At 33.4% G+C, this 20,198-nt stretch overlaps 1 protein-coding gene across 2 annotated transcripts in view; it reads left to right on the top strand.

The window, feature by feature from the left end:
* LOC114338423 (DNA repair protein RAD50) overlaps positions 1–19,217 on the top strand; it is an 87,527-nt gene extending 68,310 nt beyond the window's left edge. For both annotated transcript variants that reach the window (XM_028289023.2, XM_050644096.1), the window contains exons 7-10: positions 891–1,116; positions 4,943–5,875; positions 6,739–6,880; positions 18,394–19,217. In XM_028289023.2, coding sequence (XP_028144824.1) covers positions 891–1,116; positions 4,943–5,875; positions 6,739–6,880; positions 18,394–18,690 — 1,598 coding nt within the window. In that variant the 3' untranslated portion in view covers positions 18,691–19,217. The remainder of the gene's footprint in view (positions 1–890; positions 1,117–4,942; positions 5,876–6,738; positions 6,881–18,393) is intronic.
* The last annotated feature ends 981 nt before the right edge of the window (positions 19,218–20,198 follow it).

The raw sequence follows: 20,198 nt of genomic DNA, 5'->3' as shown, positions 1-20,198 counted from the left end.
TGAATAAATACAAAGAACGAACATCAGATCATGCCAATTTGTTCATAAGAAACCTACTCGATCAGCCCTTAGAAGATAGAAGATTGCCACGAATCTGGCCAGAAAACCTACTTGAGTAGCTGTACGGAGAGCCATTGCTGAATGGTACCCGGCACATGCATACTACAAAATATAAACTATTTACTTATTACTCTAAATGTTAGTGTGGAAGAGATTGTAAATTTGCAATTTAAATAAATAAAAAAAAATGTAGAAGATATTATATATTATATGATAAGAAGAAATATTGATTAGGATGAATGTGATAAATAGCAAACATAATGTGCTGAGTAAAGCTACGGATAAGTAAGTAAAAAACTCGTTGACAAGAGAAGAAACAGATAGTCTACAGATATTGATTCATAACACTCTTTTCTAAGGGAAAAGGCGCAAAATGTCGCTTGTCAAAATTTTCAATGTGTTTTAAATGTATTCATTTTTTTCGAATTCTGAGAAAACTAATAAGTATTTTTGAAAAATTTAAACGCAGAATGAGAGATTACGTTATTACCGAGGGCCGAAAGTCCCTTAGAATAAAATATTTGCAATTAAAATCATACTAAATTTTCTCTTTTATTTTCACCCCTGAACTTTTTATTAAAATAAACATTATAGAAGTTTTCAGGGACTTTCGGCCCTCAGTAATAATGTAATCTTCCATTCTGCGTTTAAATTTTTCAAAAATATTTATTAGTTTTCTCAGGATTCGAAAAAAATTAATACAGTTAAAACACATTGAACATTTTGACAGACGACATTTTGCGCTTATGCCCTTAAATTTGTATTTACAATAACTTTGATTTTTACATCATCACATATACACTATTAAAACAAAAAACAAACATTTTTAGATCTTAAGCAACAACAGGAACAACCACAACAGACAATTGAAATTTGCAAAGCTATTATAACGGACGCTACGTTATTCGATCAGTACAATACTGACATCCGCAATGCCAATTCTACTATACAAGATTTGGAAGAAAGTATTGAGCGGGTGCCATCGAACCGATCCAGGCTGGAAACCGAAAGCGAGATCGACGCGGTCAAAGGCCAACTTAGCAATGCGAAAAACGGGTAAGAAATTTTAACAGTAGTCAAATAAACTGCGAGGCGTCAGTTAGGGTAATAGAAAATTATGCTCATTTTCATAGATGATTTTTTCGTGAACAGATTAACGGATTCCGCTATTTTCTTTTGTTATTTTAGATTTTCTTTAGTATTTACACATTCAATTTTATTTAAAAATGAGATTTCCCAAATTTCACGCTTGAAAAACTTATAATAACTTAGAAGTACAAATTTAAATTCTTCTGTGATTTTAAATAGTTCAAACGACCCGTAACGTCACATAGTTTAACTTTATGGTTATATTTAGGTATATTCTTCTTCTTCTTTAGTTTATTGGCCTCCACCTACTTGGATATTTGGCCAGCTCAGTTCATCGTCGCGGAATAAGGGAAACATATTTATATTCTAATGAAATTTATCGTATGTCATTGTAATAATATATACCAGTTTGTTGAGATTGGAGTTTGATACAGTTTTTGAAGGAAAGGAAAGAAGGTTTACTATGGAAAATAAAAGAAAACACTATACCTAAGTGTTGTTCAGTGCCATTGTGTAAAAGTACAAGTTTTCTATGTATTTAAAAATAGTTAAAACGATCAAGCGTACTTTCTACTGACGTTTATAATGTCTAATTTAAGATTATATACAATTTTATTTACTTTGTTGGTGCAGAATGTAAACACACAACCTTATGACGTCACGACGCGTTTTGGGCTGGTTGCAATAATTTGAATTTAAGATCGTTTTTAGGGGCCAAACGGAACACAAAAACAACTTTTTTTATCTTTGATCTTCTTCTTCTTCACGTGCCATATCAGAATTATCCGACGTTGGCGATCACCATCTTTGATACATATTTTAAATTATGTTCTGTTGTGATTTATAACATTTTTTTCGATTTAAAATTTTATGCAAAGGTTTACTCAAACTTCTTTTTTGTGGAAAAAAAGAAATGTTTTTCTTATGTTAAGTTTGAGACACCCTGTAGGGAGGACGAGGTAGAAATGTGAGTGTACATCGGAATCGTATTGTAGCCTTATGTTTTATGAACATTTTGTTTTTTGAATATCCCTGATATCTCTAGAAACTAAGAAAATAGGTGGTTTTATTCTTTAATATGTGTTTTAACTGAAAGAAAACTAAATTAACAATAAAAAATATCAGTTAACAAAACTTTAAAAACAGAAAGGCACATAACGTAAACAGCCCTTATCGATACCCATAAGAGTTATTTATCTACCTAGTAAGCGGTATGCACAGCGCAACATAAGAGATACGAGATTGTTTAATGGAGGCTGTGTGATGTTTTGAGGTGGAATTTCCTTGAGAGTAAATACGGATTTGGTATGTACGTGGAGGCTCTTTAAATAGCGAGAGGTACATTACACATATTTTTTTCTTTGAACATTCTTTTTCTTTCGCACTCTATATAGGAAATAATGTCATCTTAGTGGTATGACAAATCACGTATCGCATGTCGTCAGTTAAAACACATTAAAGAGTAAAACCATCTAGTTGCTTTGTTATTAAAGATATCACAGAAATTAAAAAATAAAATGTTCACAAAATATGAGACTACAACATATCGATGTATCCATCTTGGTGCCCATCGTACCCATCTTGGTACCTTTTCCTTCCTACGGGGTGTCTCAAACTTTTGTTTCAGTTAAAACACATGTTAAACTACAAAACCGTCTATTTGCTTTGTTTCTAAAGATATCAGGGACATTCAAAAAACAAAATGTTGTATAAGACCTCGTCTTCCCTACAGAGTGTCTCAAACTTGACATAAGAAACACATTTCATTTCTTCCACCCGGTATAAGTGTAGTAGTATACGTACAAAAAGAAACCTTTGCACAACTGTCTAAATACTAAAGAAAAATCTAAAATAATAAAAAAATTAGCGGAATCCGTTAATCTGTTCACGAAAAAGTCAACTCTGAAAATGTGTATAATTTCCTATATCCCTAAGTTATGCTTTGCAGTTTATGTTTATAACTAATACGCCAGTCAGCAGGGGAAAACAACAAAAAATCTTAAAGTTTTAAAAGGTTTAAAAGTGGGGGGTCAATAAGAATTCCGTAAAGACGTACATCTAATTTTGCTTTTTGAAGTTATAGTTCTTTAGACACGAGGGTGAATTTTTACATTCCCTGGCGCATGCGCACACCGACAGTATGGTATTAGTCGCTACATCTTTATGTAGCGCAAATAAGGTGTGCGTGAAAAGAATATATTATTAGTGTTTTTAGTAAATATATTTATTATAATTTTTGTGTCTTTGGATTTGTCTTCCTCGGGAATAAGATATTTTATAATAATAGTAAGTATATTAATTTAAAGTATTTTTGTATACTTCACTTGGTATTTTAAATTTGTCAGTATGTATGAGAAATCTTGTAACCTGTCAAAGCATATAGCTCAGTGGTAGAGCGTGTGACCGGAGATCGAGAGGTCCCCGGTTCGAATCCGTGTGTTTTATATTTTTGGTATTGTTTTAATAAAATTTTTTTGAAAGTAGTAAGTAAAAATTAATTTAATCTTTAAATAAAATACAAATAACATGTTGAAAGTATATTTATTTCGTTGAAATCATATAATAGAAGTATAACTTCTTACGTGCGTACAAAGTACACACACATTTTTTTTTAACAATCACAGTGAAAAAATTATAAGTGTGCTAAATTTCAAACAGATCGACCAAATAGTTGGTAAGTAGTTCAATTTGTTTATCCCGGAGTGCGATTATTTAAACAATTATACATGCCCAAACAGTACTCTAGACTACTATAGAGGTATTTTGAAAATCACAATCGGTTCCTTGAGGCTTCATTTTTAAGGTATATTTAAGAAACATTTTATTAAATTTTTTATTAAAAAACATTTTGAAAAACGGCTGACTTTTTGGTTTACAAACATTTATAATACTTTGATATTTTTTATATCGCACTCTTGTAAGTAGGTGCAATGAAACGCTGGTAAAAAAAACTTTCCAAAAAAAAAGAGAAACGTCTATGACCAATAACAAGAAACAAGCCCAGATATTCTAGCGGACAGTTCTTCCCTCCACTTTACGTAGCGGTATTTTACGAGTATGTACCATCATTTTAATGAGTTATAACTTTTTCCTCATTCTCTACATATGCTATGTATAAGTTGGATCATAAAGTTTAGATCTTCATTTAGAATCGGTTCAATTTTCAGCTCTTAATGTTAAATGACAATAAAAATATGATTTTAAGAAAAAAATACTATCTTGTTTCCTATTAGTCATAGAAGTATCTGTTTTTTAAAGAATCGATTACGATTTACAAAATACCTCTATTCGGCTGTTTGGGCAAGTACAGTTGTTTAAATAATCGCTCTCCGGGATAAAAAAAATGGAATTACATATACTATTGGTTGATATGTTTGAAATTTACCACACTTTAATAACTCATTAAATGCTACAAGTTTGACATTACATATCAATATGTAAAAGTTATTAACGCTTTTAAATTACTGCGAAAATAAAGGTTTTTTTCTTTTATCTGGGTCAATTGTTTATGTCTTTTAATTTTGAAACTATCAATACCTAAAGAAATTTGTATGATCTACAACTTTTATTTGAACAATTTTTTTCTAAAATGTTTAAGAAGAGTTTTATAAACAAAAAATCATTTTTAAGATTATTTAATAAAAATACAAAGCATACAATGTACATCTCGGATTTTTCAGCTACCCCTCATATATCTTTCAGAACAATGTAATATCTGTATAAGATTTTTACGTGAGATCAATGATTTTTTTCACAGATAAACTGATATTATAACACGTATTTTGGTTTTTAGATATGAAACCAACAAAAATATGTTAGAATCGCATAGAGAGAGATATCAAGAACTGAACAAGAAGATTCAAAATGAAGTCCAAAGACAACTTGACATTCAAAAGCTAGTCCAGGAGAAACCTCTTCTAGAAACACAAAATACAGAGATTAATGAAAAATTGGTCGTTTTAAAAATAGACGTAGATGAGCTAAAATTAAATATAGCTTCTCAGAAGCAAGAGCTAAAGGAAGCTATAGAAGCTAAAACAAAGGCCACCATAACAAATAATCAAATAAAAGAAACAGCTAGGAACAAGCTCAATTTACATCAGAATAGTTTAAGTGACATCCACAAACTGCTCAAGGGCATTCGCGAATACGAAAGAAATGAGAATCAAGACAAATTGAAGAAGGCTGTAGAAGAATTAGCTGAGCTGAAAGTTTCTTTGGAAACCCACGAAAAGACTAAGACTATAAATTTGGAATCCGTTTCTAAAAAGAAAGAATCACTCGCAAAAAGAGATAGTGAGTTTAGAGCACTAAAAGACAACGTGACACTGAGGAAAATACAAAATAAACAAACCATAGTCGAGACCGAAGTTGAAGAGCTCAGACAAAAAATTGAAGGTGCCAATTATCAACAAGTTTATGAAGAGAAACAGAGAAAGACCGACGAAATCAATAAAAAGCAAAGGGAGAAAAATAACCTTCTCGGCCAGCAGGAAGAGGTACAGACTCAAATTGATGAGTTATCGGACGAATTGAGCAGAGCCGACAACAGAAATGCCCACAAACTATATAAAAAAGCTCATTATGAACTATCGCTTAACAAACTAGTTATAGAAGACTTGACTAGGTACGTCAATATTTTAGAGAAATCCGTACTGAAATTCCACGAAGAGAGAATGGTGCAAATTAATACTTCCATTAGAAAATTGTGGAGAACCATATATCGGTAAGTTTTAGCCATATACAAACAGATATTTTACCATATCTGGTGCTCTGTTTGCAACTGACTCAATTCTCATTTCAAACAATTCATTTTTACTCTTGGTACAATCAACTTTAAGAATAGTGGTAAGTCCATCTCCCCCTCGTATCTTTTGAAGGGTTATACTTACGATAGTGAAATTTGGAGGGAGGAAATAAACGGACGTAAGCTTCTCAACTAGTGATAACAGGTGACGTAATAGTGACAGATGACGTTACAGAGCCACTGTGACCGATAATTTTAAATGGAACCTTATGACAAGTGATACCTCGTTGAAAAGGTATTCAAAATACCTATTCAGTCATACTAATTTTTTTGGGTTTAAGTTGATTTTGGTAAATAAACTAAATAATATAACATTGTAGTTTCGCATTTAATTTAAAAAAATTCAAATGTCCGCTTATGGTTTTTTTGTCAAAAAAGTTGACGTTTTTCAGTTCTCTAGTAGTTTTTACGTCAACGTCAACCTTTTTGACAAGTAACCATAGGCGACAGTTTAAATTTTTATTAAGTAAATGCGAAACTACAATTTTATATTTATTTTATTTATTCATCAAAATGAGCTTAAATTCAAACAAAATTAGTATGACCGAATAGGTATTTTCAATACATTTCAAACGAGGTATCACTTGCCATAAGGTTCCATTTAAAATTGTCTGTCACAGTGGGGCTGTAAAGTCATCTGTCACTATTACATCATCTGTCATGACTAGTTGAAAATACTACGTCTGTTTATTTCCTCCATCCAAATTTCACTATTATAAGTATAACCGTTTAAAAGATATGAGGGGGGCTTTTGACTAGCACTGTATAATATATTTTTTTAGCGGTAACGACATAGACTACATCGAAATGAAAACAGATGACACTCTGGCAGCTGGAAAACGTAGGTCGTACAACTATAAAGTTGTTCAAGTGAAAAATGGTATAGAACTTGACATGCGTGGTAGATGCAGTGCTGGACAAAAGGTAAAACCTATAGCCATCACATTTTTTGTAAAAGTATGACAAGTCGGGATCTTATTTCTTATTTTTAAGCTGTTTTCAAGTGGAAAGTATTTTAAATGTTGCAGATAGAACGTTTCCTACCAACTCTATTGCTTTTCTTAATATTTTGTACTAAAATCAACTTATTGGCGATGTTAAGTCACAATGACGACATCTCGTGGATTTTGGCTGAACTAATATTGAGGGAGTTTTTCTTCTTTTTCTTTTTCTTGGCTTGCAATAAGGGTCTTTAATGACAAATCGTTGTAAAATTTTGAAATTTCAAACGCGCGAAAAAATATTCATTGTTTATTTTTACAAATTTGTGGTTAATATAAAATTATTAACATGGAATTTTCACGTGTCAACAAAGGTTGGCGTCGATGCTGTATAGAAACTTGTAAAAAATCTGGTGATGGAGTATAACTGCATTATTGTCCAGTTAAAAAAACGGAACAAGTATTCTGGATCGAAATCTGTGGTTTAAGCAAAAATGTCAAGTATTTTTATATTTGCAGTGACCACTTCAAAAAAAGACGATTACATTACTGAAGTAAGTAATTTATATTAATGATAGTTATCTTTATACTAAGCAGATATGTACAGAGTTTACCTATTTAGATCAAAATGCTTTAAAATATCTTTAACACCTTGAGGAGTTTTGTTCAAATCAATAAAATCATCGCAATAAGTATCTTGATTGTTTCATCTACAATTTCAACAATGTTTGAATAATCTGATTCATTGTTTACAGTCACAGCGGATTCAAAATTACCTAAATCTTAAAACATGTTGTTTTCAGAATCAACATTTTGATTTTTTTTTTCAATCACAGCGGCTTCAAAACCATGTGATTAATTTTATATTAGCCACAAATTTGTAAAAATAAACAATGAATATTTTTTCGCGCGTTTCAAACTTTCAAATTGGTCAACGATTTGACATTAAAAACCCCCATTATAGCAGACCAATAAAAAGAAAAAGAAGAAAAACATCCTCAATATTAGTTCAGCCGAAATACACGAGAGGTCGTCATTGTGACTTAACTTTGCCAATCCGCTGCACGACATCAAATTTGACGTTGACATTTTCTCACAGCTTTGCCGTATTGTCTTTATAGCAGAGAATGTAGGGTCTTATGAACTAACTATATATATACAGTGATGAGCGCGCTAATAACCGGCAAAATAGCGCAAAAGATGGAAAACATATTAAATTGTGAGATAAAAAGAAATAAAACTAGTGGAGGTGTTAAATTTAGCGATAGTAACCTATAACTTGACATTATATTGATTGTTTCCCACCTTTAGACGTATCGAAGGAGTATGTCAACTAAAACTGTCACTGTGACAGTGGCATTTCTCAAACTCGTCCGATACGTCTAAAGGTGTGAAATAATCAACATAATGTCAATTTATACGTTACTATCGCTAAATTTAACACCTATAGGTTCATCTCTTTTTATCTCACAACTTATTATGTTTTCCATCTTTTGCGCTATTTTACCGGTTATTAGTGCGCTCATCACTGTATACCCTTGTTCAATTGAAATTCATCTTTGGCCAGGTTAGCTTTGGAAACAATTGAAATCACTCAACTGACATTCTGTAATGTTTCTGTAATGTGTAATTCTGTTATGTTTGTAAACATTACACTGATCAGTTCTTATCATTAATTTGTATTTGTCTGCGATTTTGAGTATTGTGGCTTAAAAATGGTGTTTGTTGATAACAAACAATCCGTCGAAATGTAATCAGCGCGTAGTAAAAAACTTTTTTTTTAAACCATGAAGGACCCTTGCTTAGAGAGTCTCCATCATCATAAAGTTCGTATCAACGCAAACCGGTATAATAAATAAACCTTGAACAAGCTCTATCAAGCCATGATACTATAAGTAACAAGATAGTATATTTCCGTAGCGCAAATACGCCCAAGTTCGCGCATCGCATGACGTAACTGGAGGCCGGAATTTGAATTCTTGTTGTTAGCTTATAGTCCAGGCTGTATCGTCGCCCCCGTTAGGTAACATATTCCGATTCGATTTTGTTGCACAAACTCACTTAAAAAGAGTTCCTTATAACAAATATACAGAGTGCCGGGTGGTGCCGCGGTCGCAAAATTGTTTAAACAATTTTTTTAAACAAATTCAAAAAATCAATTTTTTCACTTCAAAAAATCAATTTTTTCACTTCGTATAATTTTTTTTTATTCTTTGGGTCACTATGAGCCAAAAAGGTCTCTTGTAATTTTTCTCTTAAATTGACTGTTGTTGAGTTATACTAGACTTAAAATTTGAAAAACGCGAAAATGGCCATTTCAAGGCTTAATAACTCTTTTATAAAAATTATTATTATGAAAGTCAAAAAGTGACTGAATCAAAGTTGAAAGCCCCCCTACAGGATTCTGAAGAAATTTTGTCATTATTTTATTACTGAGCTGTTATTTTTAATTGTTAACCAAGAGCGCTAAGTGAGGCGGCCGTCAATGTGAGTGCAAGTGAGGTGCACCATTAGACGGCCGGAATGGTGCATCTCTTTCGCACTTACTATTGATGGCCGCCTATATGCAGTTAGCGCTCATTGTTAATAATTAAAAATAACAGCTTAGTAATAAAATAATGACAAAAATTTCTTCAGGATTTTGTAGGGTGGACTTTAAACTTTGATTTGGTCACTTTCTAACTTTCATAGTATAATTTTTAACTGAGTTATTAAGTCTTAAAAATGGCGATTTTCGCGTTTTTCAAATATTAAATGGCGTATAACGTACAAAAAAACCGCTAAACGCCGTAAAAATGAATGGCGCATACAATATTCCAGCTACAAAAGATCTGATATGAATATTACATGGCGCGAAAATGTATTTTCATTTTGATGCAAAACAAAATTCTAGTTTTATTTTAAAATATTGTTTCATAATATTTGCCAAATTTGAAGTAAAACGCGCCACAATAGAGTAACTTTGATACAGTTTGAATTTTGAAAAATTATTTGAAAATATATTTATAAATTAAATGTATAAAGTTGAATGCGATGTTTCTCGATTACACGTTAAGCTTTATAAATGGTCGCCTTTGTCGCATTATCTCCCAAATGATCTAGTGTCCATCGAATGTACACTAGATTTTTTTTCTATTCGAAATAGATTGAAAAAAATATTGGGATGGCCGGTAAATGAACTCGGATTGCCCGTTGCCAGATCAAATTAGCGTCGTAACCACTACAACTACATAAACCATTTAGGGAATAATCGTTAATTGGATTATACTTTTGTAGCTTAATAACTTCTAAACGGCTTAACCGATTTTGTTCACTAAACATGAGTTTGAAACGTATTGACAAGTAGTATTTTATGCATCTAAGGTCAAGTATGATAACTGAAGCTATTACAGGAATTATTGAGCTTGAAAAACCGTTTTTCCCATAAGAAATAGATTTGATCATACTTATGAAGTCTATAACTTAGAAATTCAAATTTTCCCGGATATAAGGTATACACCGTTAGATTCGTCTAGAGTCCTTCTACAAACGCTCAGTTATTGGCGTAATTCGTGGGTTGAAATTTTGAGTAATTGTCGAAAAAACAAAATGGTCAAAGTTTAGTTTTTCAGTTTTTCGGCTATACTGAGCCATGTGTATGTCTGATCCTGACAGCTTAGACACCATTTGAAAGCTTAACTCAACGCTATTGATTTGATGTATTTACTGTTCTCCTGTCTCTTCTTGAACCGAAAATATATACCGCCAAAAAATATGCTATTTTGTATCTACCAAGTCCTATAGCTGGCTTATGGGTAGTCAAAACTCACAAACTACACCGGTTCTGAATCGACCCTCACCCCCTCTTCAAACACAGAAAAAAAATTCAGATCGGTTTAACTTTTCCACACACATACATACATACATATCCACAAACATTTTCCCTTTTTTAAATAAAAATTGACTCATATTTCTGAGCTCGATAACTTTTGAACGGTATAACCGATTTTCAAAATTTGACATGCGTTGGAAAGGCAATGATCGTTTCTATTAGAAGCCGCAAAGGTCAGAGTTAAATTTTTGAAGTTTTTGGGAGTTGTGGGGACGAGAACGAAAAACAGACCCTAAATAGGAAGGGCCGTAAAATCCACACCCTTGGACCAAAATGGATGGTTGACATATGAATGGGTGAGTCTTTTCCTGAACTTTAAGATGGGAGTTGGCCCAATTTTCAATTCAGTCAGATTTAGAAAATCGAAAATTTCGTGTACATATAGTGTCGCGTGTAGGGGGTGTAGGTGTGCGCCACTGGCGAGAACTGCTGTTCTCTGGTAATAACTCGACAAAAATAAATTTTAGAGAAAAATCATACAAAAGACCTTTTTTGCTTATAGACCTGGATCCCGTTTACCAAAAAAAAGTTGATTAATAGCAAGCTGAAATGTTGTTCTGAAGCTATTTCCTTGTGGCATTTTTATGATTAATTATATTTATATGGGAAATAAGCCACAATTAAAATGAAAAAATAATTTTATTAACGTTTCAACGCCCAAATCGGGTGCCGTTGTCAAAATACAAAATATTACTAAAATAAACAAAAATGTTGTTGCTAAGTAAAAAATTCTTCTAATAATTTATTTAATCTGACTCATTTATATTGGCAATTCAGACATATATTATATAATAATAATAATAAAGGACTTTATTTAAGGGGAAAAAATTACAGTCAGTTACAATAAAAAAAAAATTATACATTTTAAAGTAGAAGACTTTAAAATGATATTGCCAATATTTATGAGTTGCGTTCCTGGGACGACTTACTGAAAGATAGTTCATTCGATTACATGAAATCAATCCCAACTCAAGAATATCCGTCACAAAAAAATTATAGCATGTGATCTGTCTTTAAAAAGACAACCAAATGCAACGACAGTAAAATTCTCGCGTTAGAGATTTCATAGTAAATCACAAGGGAAAACCAGGAAAAACCTGAAAATTTGTTAATAGCTTAACGGTGTCTAGTCTTACAAACTTTGATGTATGGGAACACTGGAACAGGGGAAGTTTTAATTGTGGAACAGTTTAAAAATTTGGAACGTCAGATTACGAAAACGTTCCATGTGTTTTGTCGGACAGAACTTCCAATTGATTTGTTACCATTTCATTAAATCTTCATGCAAAAATCAGACTGGTGTTTATCACTAACTGGGCATTTTAATGAGTGGAACACGAAGAACATGTCAAATGACAGAAATCATGTTGGTTAGTAATAGTAGTCTGATTTTTGCATGAGAGTCTAATGAAAGGGTAACAAATCAATTGGATGTTCTGTCCGACAAAATACATGGGACGTTTTCGTAATCTGACGTTCCAAATTTTTAAACTGTTCCACAATTAAAACTTCCCTGTTCCAGTGTTCCAGTAGATCAAAGTTTGTCTGACTAGACACCGTTAAGCTATTAACAGATTTTCAGTTTGCTATTAATCAACTTTTTTTGATACGCGGGATCCAGGTCTATTATAATGATCCAAAAAATCTAAGAAAATTAAACGAATCGAAAAAATTAATGTTTTGAATTTGTTTGAAAAATGGTTTAAACAATTTTCTGACCGCGGCACCTCCCGACAGGATTTGTTATATGTTTCTGACCTCGCGGCAGATTTGTTATAAGGAACTCTTTTTTAGTAAGTTTGTGCAAAAAAATCGAATCGGAATAATTTACCTAACGAGAGCGACCATAAAGCCTGGACTATACAACCGCGAGCAATTCAAACTAATCGGAAATCATTCGGTCATTACGAACCATTACGAACTTGGGTCTCCAGTTACGTCACGACTACCTTATCTTCAAGATGCGCAATATATTATCTTGTTATTTATAGTATCATGTATCAAGCAATAAGAGGGAGACGTCTAGGGAAGCTCTCGCGTAGTGTCATTTTTCTACACGACAATGCCTCGGGTTACCAAAGTAGTGAAAGAAAATCTACAATGAAAGAAATAGATAATATTAGAGCATTCACCCTATAGTCCCGATGTATTGCCTTGCGATTTTAACATCTTTGACCCATTGAAAAAGGCGTTAAAGTGTAATTGTTTCCAGTCGGAGGAAGAAGTACAATATACCGTAAAAGAATTCTTCGTGCAACGGCCACAAGAATTCTTTAAGAATAGATAATTTTTTGGTCTAGTAGTTCTAGACCAAAGATGTGTTGCAATTGAACAAGCCTCGTAGATATTTAATTTATTAGCTACAGATACGTGGGTGGTTCGATGAGTACTTAGCCTCTCCGCCCTAGGGCACCACTATCACAAGAGAAATAATATACCATAATACATTCTTATTAGACGGCCGTCAAAGCTCAGCCAAATCGGACTTTGACTGCGTGTGGAAGCGGGCGTGTCTGGGGATTTTAGAAAAATGAAAAAAGATTAATATCTGTCGGTAATTCTATTCTTGTTTTTGGAAGGGAAATCGTGCAGTAAAATCAAAGAGCGCTTGAATGCTGTGTATGGTGACTTCTTCCTTCGATAGCGACCGACAAAAATTGGTTTAATGAGTTTCAACGTGATCGCACGTCAGCTTTTGATAAGTCACGCCTAGGTGCCCCGAAAAGGCTACCACGGAGAATAATATGAAAGAAATTCACGTATTGGTAGACCCTATTGTTAGACCACCGCGCGCCGACTGAAGGTTTGCGAAATCGCTGACACAGTAGACATCTCAAAATATCGCGTGGATCATATTCTGAATGACATTTTGAGCATCAGAAAGTTGTTGGCGCTATTGGTGCCGCGTTTTCTCACTCATGCCAACAAGCGCAACTATGAGACCACTTCAGACCAGTGGCTAAGGCTGTTTAAGCCTAATCCGAAGGAGTTTCTACGTTGCGACGTCACCCCGTGAACGTGCTCGAAAAAGGCAAAGACTGTCCTATCGGCCGGTATGGTAATGGCCACTGTTTTCTGGGATTAACAAGGTGTGATCTATATCAACTTCCTGGAAAAGGGTAAAACGACCACAGGGCTTTAGTATGCCGCATTAGTGCCCGACTCAACGACGAATTGCAGAAAAAACTGCCCCAATAGGGAACTTGCACATTTTTTTATTACATAATAATGTTCAGTTTTGTATGAGATTTCCAAAATTTCACGCTTCAAAAACTCATAATACACTGAGCGGCACAAAAAATGGCCACCCCACAAAATGAGTAATTTTTGATGTCGTGAATTTTCTAAATCTGTTGTCCGATTTAAGTGATTTTTCTAACATTTTATAGCCTTATTCTTTAACAATGTCGCTGTAATAAAATTATTGCTAGACAGATAAACGATCATTGTATACCGGGTGTACCAATCAAACAGTGTATTATTCTCAAAGTTCACCACACCCTGTGTAATATTCTAGCATTTATAAAATATTGAAATTAAAACCCAACTATAGCCGCAGGTTTTCTAAACATTCTGTTTTTTGATTCATTCGCTTATGTTGGATAATAAAAAAGTTAGGTACTTTAACAACTAGCCATGTTCTTCATTAATACAGGGTGTTTCTAAATAAGTGCGACAAACTTTAAGGGGCAAATCTGCATAAAAAAATAATGGAAGTTTGCTTTATAAACACATGTCGGCAAATGCTTCGTTTCCGAGATACTGGATGTTGAATTATTTTCTTACAAACTGACGATTTATTTATTGCTCTAAAACCGGTTGAGATATGAAAATGAAATTTTTTTAGGTTTTAAGATACAATTATTGCAGATTTTTTGACATACAACTAAGAATTTTATATTCACCATTGGCGTGCATGCGGGTAATATTACCCGTCATATTACCCGTATGCGCGCCAATGGAGAATATAAAATCCTTAATTGCATGTCAAAAAATGTGTAATAACTGTATCTTAAAACCTACCAAATTTCATTTTCATATCTCAACCGGTTTTAGAGCAATAAATAAATCGTCAGTTTGTAAGAAAATAATTCAACATCCAGTATCTCCGAAACGAAGCATTTGCCGACATGTGTTTATAAAGCAAACGGCCATTATTTTTTTATGCAGATTTGCCCCTTAAAGTTTGTCGCACTTATTTAGAAACACCCTGTATTAATGAAGAACTTGGCTAGTTGTTAAAGTACCTAACTTTTTTATTATCCAACATAAGCGAATGAATCAAAAAACAGAATGTTAAGAAAACCTGCGGCTATAGTTGGGTTTTAATTTCAATATTTTATAAATGGTAGAATATTACACAGGGTGTGGTAAACTTTGAGAATAAAACACAGTTTGATTGGTACACCCGGTATACAATGATCATTTACCTGTCTAGCAATAATTTTATTACAGCGACATTGTTAAAGAATAAGGCTATAAAATGTTAGAAAAATCACTTAAATCGGACAACAGATTTAGAAAATTCACGACATCAAAAATTACCCATTTTGTGGGGTGGCCATTTTTTGTGCCGCTCAGTGTAACTTAGAAGTACAAATTTAAAGCCTTCTTTATTTTAAAATAGTTCAAACGGCCCGTGACGTCACAGAGTTTAACGATCTGGTTCCGTTTATGGTTATATTTACGTATATTCTTCTTCTTCGTCTTTAGTTTATTGGCCTCCACCTACTTGGGTATTTGCCCAGCTCGTCGTCGGGGAATAAAGGAAAAATATTTATATTCTAATGACATTTACCGTATGTCGTTGTAATAATATACAGTTGAGTCCGCGAGTCTTTACCCGTGCGTCATTAATACCTGGCGAGATAAAACACATACTTTTGATCTAGCATCATTCTCTTCCATGCATGAAACTCATGACAAACCAGCTGCCGTTTGTTATTAAGTAACAACACATGTTATTTTTATGAACCATCTAGACTCAGTGCATTGAAAAGAGATAGGTACAAAAAAAGACGATTCGGTATGTTTTCATATTTTAAACACAATTTGTTTGACGTTTCTGATTTGTTTAATTTTGTGGCTGTCAGTCACAGTAGTTTTGCGGGTTTTGTCGAATATTTGAGTTTTGAAGTTTCTTTATATTACACAAACAGTTGTTTTCACAACTAATTTTATATTGGGCTTTGAAATTTTAAGGTAAATAATTATATTTAGGCAATTAATATTTAAAACATACAAAGCTAACGTCATTCACACAGTAAAGAAATGACTGTGTTTAGATTTCCGTCAAAGTGAATAAAATAACAAAAATAAAATATGTTATTGGATTTTTTTATAAATTGTTTATTTATTTATTAATCAATAATAATAAAAGAATTTATTAAGCTACTTCAAATGTAGCTGTAATTTTGCGCAAAAATTTTGAAGCAAAACTTACATTTGACATTCTATATATTTGATAACGTCAAATTTTATAATAAAACCCGTAATCGGAACAGTAGCCACTTTCTGTCAGTTGTTGTTGCGTGAAATAGATTTCCGACTTATTTCGTATGCTTTAAGTGATGACTCACGGGTAAAGACTCGCGGACTCAACTGTATACCAGTTTGTTGAGATTGGAGTTTGATACAGTTTTTGAAGGAAAGGAAAGAAGGTTTACTATTGAAAATAAAACCATTTTGTAAAAGTACACATTTTCTATGAATAGTTCAAACGATCAAAAACACTTTTAACGTCACATAACTGTATTTTTTACTGACGTTTATAATGTCTAATTTAAAATTATATATACAATTGGTGTAGAATGTAAACATACAACTCCGTGACGTCACGACGCGTTTTGGTGTGGCTGGTATAAGTTGAATTTTTAGTCGTCTTTAGGGGCCAAACGAAAGACAAACAAAATTTTTTTATCTTTGATACTGGTTCTAAATTAAGTTCTGTTGTGATTTATACCATTTTTTTCGAATTTAAAATTTTATGCAAGTTCGCTATTGGGGAAGAAAAAAATGCTCTTCCATCATGAAAATGCACCGGCTCACATCTCCACCGTCGCCATGGCCAAACTTGTAGAATTGGGATACAAACTTCTATCCCATCCACCGTATTCTCCAGATTTGGTCCTGTACGACTTCTTTTTGTTTCCAAATTTAAGAAAGTCTCTCGCCGGGCAGAAATTTAAGTCGAATGAGGAGTTTATCACAGCCATGGGGACCTATTTTGCAGGCCTAGAGAAAGCGTTTTTTTTTTCAAATGGGTTAACGAAGTCTGAGCATCGCTGGGTTAAGTGTATCGGGCTAAAAGAAGCCCACAATCAGGAATAAATCGGCAATTTTCCAAAATTTTCGTTGTTCTTTTGGATGCTAAGTACTTATCGGACCGCCCTAGAAAATTCTAAATTGTTGGTGACGTGCAACGGACTTACGAGGAAATATATATACATACATACATACATAATCGAAAACCTCTTATACCCGTAGCTGTCGAGGTGTACAAGCTTTCTTAAATTTTGTCTACAAATTTACGCCACTCTTTTCTGTCTCTAGCTAGTTCCTTCGCCTCACTCCATGTCTTCCCTCTTTATTCGAGAATCTCATTTATGCTTTTGTTCCATGTTTTTCTTGGTCGTCTCTACGATTTTTCCCTATTCTTCTCGCCTCCCATATCTTCTTCACCTGTCTAGTTTCGTTCATTCTAATCATGTGTCCCCACCATTTCAGTTTTTTTCCTCTGCTTTTACCTTTAGTGATTTCGTTCCTAGTTCTTGTCTAATGTCTTCGTTTCTTTATCTGTCTGTTCTTCTAACACCCAGCACTTTCCTCAAGAATTTCATTTAACTTGTGGTCTCTAATTTCTCTTATTTCGGTTTTTATTTCTTTCTGTTCTTGTTTCATATCATTTTGGGTTGCGTTCATTTCTTTCAGCATTATTAATAACTGATCTAATTTCTGTTTCTGTTATTTGGCTTTTGATAGGTGATATTGGTGTTTTTTTGCTGTTTGTAAAGAAATCTATGTTTTCTCCTTTCCTTTTTTTCCTGTTCTCTGTGGAGCAATCTCTGCTCATTTTTATAATATTTTCTTGGCCTTTTCTATTATTTCGCTGTTTATCTACTTTGTTTCCTTTTTTCCCGTCTTACACCGCGAAAAGAGTCGTCGACCAGTCTACTCGTCGAATCTCCGACCCTTATCGGTGTTTATAATTAAATGTTTTCCTTCTCGGGTTAAAAGGTTTTGTTTTTATATTTATTTAAAAATGATCCTATATTTTTCGTATTCCAATTCAGTCTGGCAACGTCGCACGGATATCTAGTGCAGTTCGTCCGCTACGTGGCTGTTAACGATCTTAAAAACTAGTTGGTAAATTCTTATCAATCGAATTTTAACCTTATATTTTTGGATTTACTTACTGAGATTCGCTTCTTTTATAATTTATTTTTGCCTCTTCACGTGTCGCAATTGCTTATTTAGTATATGGGTCACTTCTACGGAATTACTTTTCGTTATAAGTCCCATTTTCCGAGTTTTCTTATAGCCGAAAATGAAAACGATGTTTATTCACCAACGCTACGTTGCCGCTCTCCTAAGAGGGAATAATGTGTTTTATTTTTAATTTTAAGGTACTAGCATGTTTGGTGATTCGTATGGCGCTGGCTGAAACCTTTAGCTCGCATTGTGGCATTTTGGCTTTGGACGAACCCACGACGAATTTGGACAAAGCTAATATTTGCAGTTTGAGTGATGCTTTGTCGGAACTGATCGCCAGCAGAGAGAATCAAACCAATTTCCAGCTTCTTATCATTACCCACGATGAGGAATTTCTGCGTAGCATAACGCAAGTACAGAGTCTTGACAACTACTGGCAGGTCAAGAGAAACGATAGAGGCTCTTCAACCGTAGAAAAAGTGATGTTGTAGGTTTAAGATTAAGTACATATTAAGTATTTTGTATATACATATTATGTGTATTATAGGTATTCTTTTTCTCATGATCATCTTTCAGTGCGTCACAGTTTTTCGATTTCTCTCTAACGCATTAAATTGTATGTGACAGAAAAAAAGGCACGTCTTTGAATACTTTGGTAATTATTCTAGTTCGGTGATTATTCTAGTTGTCGATAGATGGCGCCATAATCAAAAAAGAATTATTTATTAAATAAAATAATAATATTATCAATATAATCTGTACAATTTATAAGACTATACAAATGAAAGAAAATACCATTTTATAAATGCAATAGACATAATTGATTTGGTTTTATTCCAAATTGAAAATAAAATTTGACAACTGTCAGATTTAACAAAAATGTCACGTTAGAATAAATGTCATAAATGTGTATTATCACGGACTTACCTTTTTTCTATAATTTGTGACGCACTGAAAAATGTTCATGAAAAGGAGAATATAAGATATTAATAATAAACTATTAGTTAAATGTTAACAAGATAGTTATTTATAAAATTCTTTTCTACGGGCTGTGTGCTGTGTGTTCCTCAAAAGGATCAATAGTCCATTCACTCACGGTAAAATATTGCAAAACTGGATTTTAAAGTATCATTTATAGTATTTTAAAGTAAAAATTATCATCAATCTGTATTGGAATCAAAAGGCCAATATAAAGATAGAAGAACAAGAATCCGAGAATATTGATATAAAGAGAGGAGTAAGACAGGGTTGTGTTCTGTCGCCGATACTGTTTAACCTGTACAGTGAAGCCATATTTCAGAAAGCGATAGCGGAGCTAAGTGATGGAATCTCTATAACCTCCCCAGTCCATAGGTCCAGCCAGCTGGACAATGTTTACTAATTTATTACACGGTGACTATTCGGGTTGGGCATCGCTGCATCCTATATTGCAGCAAATTGGACTTCCTATTTATCAGTCAAATTTACTCATTTGAAAAATTCAACAACAGCGCCTACCTCGGTAGTTTGTTGTTACACGTGGTGAAACTTTTTAAGGTATGCTGGTGGCTCCACAAAAATACAGTAAGTTGTAGTGTTTTTCTGTACTTTAAAGTATTGATTGTTTCTAATGTATGTTACTTGATGATTGGACGTATTTGTGTTAAATATATATTTGAAAATAATTACAACTGGGCACGTTAGCGGTCGTCTAAACTTTTTGTCCAGCATTTTGGACATTGGGACTTAGTCAAATATGTTACCATACTCACATTTTTTACGTTTAGTTACAGATAGTAAAAGGATAGTGATGGAAAGTGCATTGGAGACTATTTTGCCAGATAACGATTTTTTCGTCAGTGAAGATAGCGATAATGATCAAAAGAAATCGTTTTACAGGAATTTAATCTGTATGTTGGAAGGTCACTACCTCTAGGTGGTAAGCCTGCAAGTGGGAGACAAGCTAGTGCGCCTACTTCAAGAAAACCGGAGACATCTGAAGATGAAGTGCCCATAATTC

Source organism: Diabrotica virgifera, chromosome 2, assembly GCF_917563875.1.
Source record: "Diabrotica virgifera virgifera chromosome 2, PGI_DIABVI_V3a".
Classification (NCBI taxonomy): domain Eukaryota; kingdom Metazoa; phylum Arthropoda; class Insecta; order Coleoptera; family Chrysomelidae; genus Diabrotica; species Diabrotica virgifera.
Note: the sequence above shows the minus strand (reverse complement) of the source record. Positions and strands in the feature narration are given on the sequence as shown.